Genomic DNA, 9440 nt, shown 5'->3' with positions numbered 1-9440 from the left:
AAAGTCCAATTAGAAATACAAAAATTTAACTTAATGAAAACTAGAATTTTATAAAAATTCTAAACCTTTTAAGACTTTCATTAAAATGCCATATATAAAGAAAGAGATGAATGAGGTGGCAAGCATTAATGATTTTGATGAGAAAAATATGTTCTTGAGAAGAACAATTTAGGTGAATCAATCAATAAGATTAATTGATTTATCTCCTTACTTGTAACTTAAATTCAATCTTCTACATCTCTTCTCAATCTCTTAGTTGTTTAAGAAATCTTTGCTTAAAAATTTATGTGGATTACAAAAAGAGGTTAGTCATTTAAGTAGTTTGAAGTGCATCAATTATCCTTGAAGAATCAAGAATCAACAAAGCAAGAAGCACTCCTTGGATTGACCAAAAATTCCAAGCCTTCTCTATCTTTTACTTATTCTGTATGTTACGCTTACTTATATCAATGAGACCCTTGGTGGGAATTGAAAAAGATTTTGCTTCTATTGTACCTTTCCTTATGTTTTATATCAATTCTCAGCACTGTTTGTCAAACCAAATCTCCTTTATATATCCCAATTGAAAGATAATAAACTTTGTTAACAGCCTAAAATCATTTAAAAGTAAATAATGAATTTTGAAATTATAATTATATAATAAAATTTTAAATAATAAAATAACAGTATCATTAAAATATGAATACATCTATAAAGCTGAACCGTATTAAAGTTTTAGATGCTTTTAAGTTATGTACTTTTACCATTTTATTTTCATTGCATACCGATTAAATAAATTTATGAGGATGTGTCAAGACAATCGTCTTCTATAATTTGGTTTTTATGACTGTGGTTGATGATCTCTAGCACTTTTCTTGGTGTTTCTTGCAATTTTATCGAGCCTACTTTCTATATTTCCTCTTAGCCGCGAGGTAAGAATATTTGGGGAATTTTAAATTGATATATAGAATTGTATTTAAATAGATTAGTATTAAAAATATAATCAAAACATTTATTTTTAAATAAGTAATCATTATTTAATTAGAAATTACAAAGATTAACGTTAAAAATATAAGTAGTATGCTAACTTTTAAAATAAGAAATTATTGTTTAACTAAAAATAAGTCATTTACTAATGAACGATAATCTAATAATAAATTACCAAAATTTAATTTATTTAAAATATATTTCCTTTTAAGGTGAGGAGTAATTGTAAGAATTAATCCATAAAAATTTATTATCAAATTCATATAAGCTAATACCTAAGAATATAATATTAATATGTTACCTTTTAAGATAAGAAATTATAGCAAGTCCATTAATATTTGAAGGTAACTTTTAATAAACTATTACAATTTAAATTATTAAAATATATTATTTCTAAAATGAAGAGTTATTATCTAAAATAAATTTCAATCATAATCACAGTATTGAATAAAATCCAAAAATTTTAGAATTATAAAAGGAATAAAAGAAACACATTTCAGATACAATAATTGTCCTATCTTACTAAATTTATTAGTAAAATAGAACAGTTTTTATATTACTACTTTGATTTTTCAGGCTAATTTTATAATAAAACAATACTATTTTTAATTATTTGTTTGTTAGCCAATATTATAACTATATAAGATAAGATTATTAACAAAGTTTATTTTTCACACTTCTGCAGTAACACACTTAAAATACAGTTTTGCAGCAGCAGTCAAGACGTAGGGGTAAGGTACAACCTCAGAAAGTCTTTCTTTTTCTCGGGAGCTATGGCATCCGCTTAGAAAATTGGGTCACCTGGCGGATTTCCACCAGACTAAAGCGCCAGAATCCTTAAAAACGCCAGTGGTAATGGTTACCTTCATTGGCTTTATAATACATATCCAGTTGTACAGAAGTCTGAGATTAAAAGTGACGTTCAAGACTACAACAATGAATATTGATGGAAGAACCATTGTAAACCCATTTTTCAACTGCAGTAACGTACTCTTCGAAGGAGGTATACCATTTGAATCACAAATCTGAATGCAATACCTCTCTATCAGAACAAGAGCTCATGAAGTCTGATGGGTCCGAAAATACCTCACTAGAAATTCTGGACAAGATGAGTCTTGCTACATTCTCAGCTGCAACTGCACTTGTCTCCATGGTGCTAGCTGCATTTTCAAAGGCGTTCACATAGTACAGATTATGACCATCCAAAATAAAGGGGGCAAATACTTCAGGAGCTTTATACTGAGGGTAAGCACCCCAATTTATTCTTATAGTCTCTTCCCTTCCACTGCAAGCGGCATTAACAAATAGTCAGTACATGACAGTTCATAGCTTTTATATGCATAGTTTAACAATGCAGGATGTTTTGTACAAGGCTCAGAGGAAAAGAGTTTCAGTGCAAAATCTGGTAATTAGGCTCTAAGTGCAAGAATAGCCCAAAGCATAAAATTATGGACTTTCACTTTCAGTATTATCTTAACAGCAATGCCTTGGATCTTGGAACTGATGTTGAATATTGGAAGTGATTAGTTAGCTATGTTGACCACTGGAAATGATTAGTGGGTAGGATAAAGTATGTTCTGAAATGGCTTAGATAAACTTGATAAATGAACATTAGTTGTTGACACAATTTCCTAGACATTTGTATGGTTTGTTTCCACTGCAGTTGAGGATCTTGTGATCAGTTCAAAAATATTACCTAAAAATGCTATCAAGTAATGAATCAGACATTGCTTTACGAGAGAATATTTTGTAAGTCATATCTGTCTGATTGTGTTGCTTTAGGATGGAAATGCTTGAGAAAGGAAGTTCAAGATCCTCTAACGTGCCCACCAGTTCCGGAATTTCTGAAACAGCTTTCAGGCCAAAATATTCCTGTCCAAAGTAAAAACATCAAAATATAATAGAGGAAAATAGTATCTGTCCATAGATGGAGAGAAAAGACTGTTGAGGAGGGAAAATTACGAAAAGGAATAAATTTATTAGTGGGAAGTTGCAATTGGACTATGAAATTTACTATTGACAGAATACTTACGGGACTTAGGAGGCCCCTCACAAAAGTCGCATGTGTGTGCTGTAATTGCCTCTTAGGAATTGAAATTGGAGGGCTGAATTGAATATTGGATTCATCTAGTGGTGTAGCAACAACTGCGACTTCACATGGATAACTTCCTTTTGTGGAGTTGAGCTCATAATATTCCCCAAGGTAAGAGATAGAATGTATTTCTTCATAGAGGTGTAATTCAACATTTGAACTATTAATTAGGCCACCAACCATCTGCCAATTTCCTCCTTCAATGGCCCATAATCCACCACCGGAACCTGCCAGGGAAACTGCTCCAGCAAGTCCACTGATGTAGACACTTTGACCATAATTAATCCTTGTAATGACCTGTGCACAATTCAACAGAATTCCAGAGTGATGGAACTCTCAATTCCAAAATACATCGACAAAGACAGTCATGAGCCACTTACAAAAATTAACATTTCATAAATGGTCTAGCTCAATTTCACCAATGGTGAAGGAAAACAATATTAGGATACTTTGCAGTCACTAATTTAAATTGGTCACAGAAAATTGATAAAGTTTTACTTTGGTAACTAGTAGGGTAGTGAAGGCAATAGTCACTAGCAGGTAGTAACATTATGAGAAGTTCAACTTGTCACACTTAAATAACTAAAACTACAGTAATATATGGGTCATCTCGCCAGATTCCAGACAATTCAGGTTAGAGGTGAATAGTCATTATACACTTTTGGTTAACGGGACTTCAAAATTCTTTCTCTTTCAACTCATAATTGCACTAATTTCTACCACAACGCCGCCCTCTTCAACAACCAAAACCACACCACTGCCTTAAAACCATCCTTTGTATATTCTGCCCCTTCTCTTTTCTAGCCTAGGAAACCTGAGAAAATTTCATTGCCCATAATCTGAAACCGCAGACAACCTCATTACCTGAGCCTATCAGTTACTAGATTAAGACTTACTATCCTTACCTGTCCCAAAACCTATTAGCACTATCCACATACATATAAAACTGTTTCCATTACTTTAGCGAACAATTATATAATTTTTACATAATAATCCTGTAAATATACCTAACTAGCGTTTCAGTATTCAGTCCAAATACTAAACGAGCATTCATTTTACACCCATACCTGTCTCAAACCCAAACCCTGTATAAATGGAGCAAGTAAAATTGAGAACTCTAAATTACCCTACCCATTCAATTGCATACCATTTTCCTTTTCTTTCCACAGAGATATTATTGAGGTAAAATTCAATTGTGCTCAGTATGTCTGAGTTCAAGAATAAGATATTTTTTTCAGGATCAGAATTCAATTTAAGAACTTGCCACCTTATTCAACCACAAAACTGTCAGGAATGTCCAATGTACTGGACGTGGTGACATTCCTTAAAATTAACCAAAAAAAAAAAAAAAGAAAGCATTAGAAAAAACTTCAAAACTTTTCCTCCACAAGCATATTAAGTTATCTCAGTTCTGCCTTCTTCACTCAAAGTAAACTGAACTAGGTAGCAGAGCTAGGCATAACCATAATCTGAAAGGGAAGAGCCCGGTCAAGTACAAGCAAGTTAAACCCTACTTCAAAATAGCCAAATTTGGAGAGGAGAGAGAGAAAGAGTGGTTAGATGAGATAGAGAGTGGAGTCATGCATGACGGGAACCACCCCGTGCTATTTTATCTATATAAATTTGGATGGCTAGATTCTGGTTAAAGTCACAATTGTCATCAACCTAAAATTTTGCAGCTAATTGAAGTTCAATAACCATATTGCCTCAGAATCTCATCAAATTTCTACAACTTCCTTAGTGTTCATATGTACCGGATTCCTACTTATCTGATGCATGGTGATTCAATCTTGATAAGCTCAATAAACACCTTGAGAAACAAGATGTCAGCAAGACTTCAGTTTAAAAATTATGTGTTATGATGCACTTGTTTGGTAAAGAACAAATGCTATTACCTACTAAATAAATGCAACAATATGAAATTTCCCCGTCCACCATTTTCATTTACAATAAAAGTTGGGAACATGCAAAAATTGACAGTTAACAATGATCAATCCAGGAACCAATTATGACATCTTCCTATCCAAGTAAAGAATATAAAACAGTTTTAACAAATGTTAAGATTGTGTTAGGTGTCCTACAACATAATAAATCTAATAGATCAGAAAATGAGAGATGAGATGGAATGAGGTATATGAAATTGACAAATCTTGTATGATTGAATCAGAGTCATGATTCAATCACGAATACGCCACAATATCCTAAGTAAACAAATGTAAGAACATAACCAGTCTTACAGGAGTTTTACAGATTTGCATTGTAATTATCTTTTTGCCTCTTTGAAACAAGCTAGAACGACATTTTTGGGCAGTGATCATGTATAGGATATAATTTTCCACCCTTTTTATTATTATTCTTGAACAAATATACTACAAACAAATATACTACAGAGCTGGCAGGATCAACTAATTATATTCCTTCGTACTCTTTTTAAATAACTACTATAAAAGCTTGATTTTCTTCAGATGCCCTCATAACTTATGTGACAATAACACATGCTTGATTATTTCTGATACTAATTTAAAAAGAATAAATAAATAAAAGCTTTTGAATCTATATTATCATCTTAAATTTTCCTAAAGGTGTTCAGATTTTTCTTCTCTTGCTTCTGCTTGTTCAACGAAAGGAATGTGCTTAGGCCAAACATTCATAACCTAATGCTGTCAGTTTTAGGTATCACTGTTACTTAGTTGATAATAAGAAGAAAATTGTACTTTGTTAAAAATATCGTTCTAACACGAAATCATAGATAAACCATTTATGAGAAATAAGTACAGATTGCCCAAGCTAATACATTAAGGCTATCAAAACGAATCTTCTACAGACATATGAGACTTGCACCATATCATGCTCCTACAAATTGAATCAATAAAAAAACTTCTGATGTATGTGACCTTGTACTCCCCAACTAGAAAAAGCCTATTATACATATATTGTGTCACAAATCAATGCCAAAACAAATTCCAATCTCACAGTTCCAAAAGCACTGTTAGATCTTTATATGGTCTTTGATCCTATTAAGTGTACGAGGAGCACATTCACCTTTCAAGAGATTACAGTTTTCTAAATCTAATTACCAAAGGAAAATTATTAGGAAGAATAAAGTAGTCACTGTTTTTAAATTCATTTAAAATATACTTTAATTAATGTCACTGATAAAAAAAAAAAAATCTGATCAACTACACTGAACCATCCTCACAATGATCTAGTCCATTGGGTGCCAACAATAACACAGGACATCCAACCCAAACATAGCACTGCAGGCTGTGAGACTAGTAAAATTATAAGCAAAGCAGTATAACGGTATACTAAATACAAATAATATGGCCCAATGACAGCATCCAGATTCTTACACCAGTCCCGAGAAGATTATGTTTGATCCCAGTGTCCTTGAAGTCAATATAAGGGAAAAAAAATTTCAATAGATAGTGTTTAATTAAGGTTAATTGGTTGCAAAAACATTGAAATTTTAGCAACCAGCATACTAACAGAGAGATCTCTGCCACTGAGAAAAAAAGGAAAAGCAAACTGACTTTTATCTTTGTTTTCAATTCTACTCTCGACTTTATGCACTTAGGTAACCCACAGAAAAGATGAATCATATATTTCAATGCACTTGCGAAATCAATACCACTTTGTGCAATTGTCCTGAAAATGTTCTACCCTATTTGAGTTAGAGAAATAGGAAGCCCCAGAATGTGCTGCATAAACAGACTTCAACTCAAATCCATATATGTCCTGGACTAACCTTACTATATGTAAACTTTAATGCACTTGGCCTTTCTGTTGGGTAATGATAATAAATCAGGTGTCTTCTGTATAGATAGAAGATTTTGGAAGTCCAGAACATAAATGTGCAAATAGTATTACAAAGAAAATGAGGAAAAGATGATAAGACGCTTACAGTGACAAGTTCCTGTATCAACAAGGTAGACAATCCAACATTAACCAATTCATCTTGCAAAGTACGAGTAGTGAGATCATACAAACCAGCCCACTTAAGCATCTCATCTACAGTCTCGAAAATGGGTCTAGTTCCAAAGCTCTCATAATATTTCAAGAAGTTGTTTACAGTAACCTCAACGAAGCTACTCATTTTGAAAAGAGAGAAGCCGTAGCGCAAAAACATATAGAAGTCATTAGCAAAAGAGAGAATCTTTTGCACAAAAGGAATTTTAGACTCACAACTGATCGTTTTGAATACAAACTTCTTGCCATCCCAAATACCCAGAGAAATGGAACTCTCAGAACTGGAAGGCGCCTTTCGCTTTAAATTAAGTAATCTAGTGAAATTGGAGGCGTGGTAATTCTTTGGGTGTAGAATAGAGGCACCGGCCTCGAAGGTCTCGCCGGAGATTGTGACAGTGGCCATTCGGCCTCCCACGAGGCCATTTCTCTCGAAAACAAGGATTCGGGCGGCGGATGATGGTGAGTCTGGAGGAGAGTAGCGGCGGAGGAAGTGGGCGAGAGAGGAGCCGGCGATGCCACTGCCAATGATGCATATATTGGGTGGTGGAGAAGAGAGGGAATGGGATTGGAGAAAGAGAAGAGAGAAGAGTATTAGTGAGAGGATTGTGAGTGGCGTTGACATTATTATTGATACTGGAGGTAGACAGATAGACACCACTAATTTTAATCCTTTTGTTCTGTTGATTAAACCTGTTTCACACCCTGAATCTTTATAGCGTTATAGTGATGTAATTGAGACAGTTGACTTCTTATATACCCTTGGATGGCAAACCCATAATTTCCAAGAACCTTCTTCCATTCCTCACTCTAAACTTTCTTTTTCTTAAGCAGCAGTTCCAATAGCCTTTCCGCACAATGTGATTAAAAATGCAACACTCAATATTTCTTCCTTGACCGACGATCTCTTCCACCATTACATATTGAATATAGCCTCCCAAGCTAGCTCGAGTAGAGTATTATCAAGGAGCTCGGCTCGTCTTTGAGCTCGAGCTCGACTCATTACACTTACAATTAAATGACAGTTAAATACACCTTACCCTTTTTAGTTCTATAAATGAATACAATAGTTTTAACATAGTATGATGCATTTATAGAGTATTAAAGAGTTTTAAGAGCCTTAGCATTTCCTTAATATTGATGACCATAATAAGATTCTTCATGCAAATAATTATCGAATTTGGAATAATTCGTATCTAAAGCTCAACATCGATTGACTAGAGGTAGTGTGAATCCGCATAAGCTAGTAAGGATGACCATGACTCTCGGACTCAACCCCATCTAACTTCCATTGTGGCAACTTAAGTTGAACGAGAATTGTTCAAATTTGTCTTGAGAAAAGTCTAAAAAAATGCAGTACTTTAGTTTGTTTATAAGTTAGAGCTGAATACGGATCGATTCAATTAGGTTATCTATAAATCACCAGTACCATACCAAACCTCGATTATTTTAAAATTGAAGATACTAGTACCGTATCAAACATAAAAGGATCCAATACCGTATTGTACCAATTTTACGGTTAAATACAGTTCGGTTCGGTGCTATTTTCGGTTCTAAAAAATTTAAAAAACACAACTTTAATCTCATCTTTAATCAAATACATTTAGAGAAAATATGATTACCAACCTAAAAAAAGTAGCATGAAAATTTGAATTAGAATTGCAATCACATTCTTGAACAACCTGTTTTGCAATTCAGTCACTTGCAAATATATTAATTCATTCAATATTCAAATACAAACTATTAAAATATATGTTACTACTAGCATAAAAATATTTTGTAGACGACAATCATTAAAATAAATAAATTTACAAACTTTATGTAGCACTAAAATATATGTCCAAAATTAGCAAAGGAATGTTATTACCTCCCCTCAAAATTAGCACTTCACATTTAATCTTGGCATAAGGAACTCACCAATCTCAGGATCTTGAATAATTTTTACAATAAAAGTAAAAAATTACGTCAATAAAAATTAACAGCATCAGCAATAAACAAACATATGTAAGAAGTAAAGAAATGTTACCTGACTCTATGCTTTCAATATCCTCTATTGATTCTTCTAGTTTGATAGGTTTATTTGAACTTCTAAGCCAATCTTGACAACAAATGAGGACCTCCGCTGTTGTAGGAAGTAAAGAACTTCTATATTGATCTAAAGTTCATCCTCCAGTACTAAATGCAGATTCAGAGGCTACTATTGAAGCTTGGATAGCCAATACATTGCGTGCAACCTTGGACAAGATATGACACCTTACTGAATTCACCTTCCACCATGCTAAGATATCGAAATCAATGGTGAATTTTTCTGCAAATTCTTCGAAGTACCTATCTAACTCAGATATCTTAGACAAATTCTGCTGCGCTTCTTCCTCTAAAAAGAACTCATCAATTTTTTCTTTTGTTTCTGTATCAC

General features: G+C 33.3%; 1 protein-coding gene across 1 annotated transcript; it reads right to left on the bottom strand.

The window, feature by feature from the left end:
* Nucleotides 1–1617: 1617 nt before the first annotated feature.
* On the bottom strand, nt 1618–8014 carry LOC8270275 (farnesylcysteine lyase). The gene is made up of 4 exons (XM_002516287.4): nt 6963–8014; nt 2999–3355; nt 2663–2838; nt 1618–2251 (listed from the first exon to the last, which is right to left on the bottom strand). The coding sequence occupies exons 1-4, from the start codon at nt 7647–7649 to the stop codon at nt 1984–1986; spliced, it is 1488 nt and encodes a 495-aa protein (XP_002516333.2). The 5' UTR covers nt 7650–8014; the 3' UTR covers nt 1618–1983.
* Nucleotides 8015–9440: the final 1426 nt, after the last annotated feature.

The sequence above is a fragment of the Ricinus communis genome, chromosome 7, assembly GCF_019578655.1.
Source record: "Ricinus communis isolate WT05 ecotype wild-type chromosome 7, ASM1957865v1, whole genome shotgun sequence".
NCBI lineage: Eukaryota > Viridiplantae > Streptophyta > Magnoliopsida > Malpighiales > Euphorbiaceae > Ricinus > Ricinus communis.
This window is presented reverse-complemented; position numbering and strand designations above follow the sequence as displayed.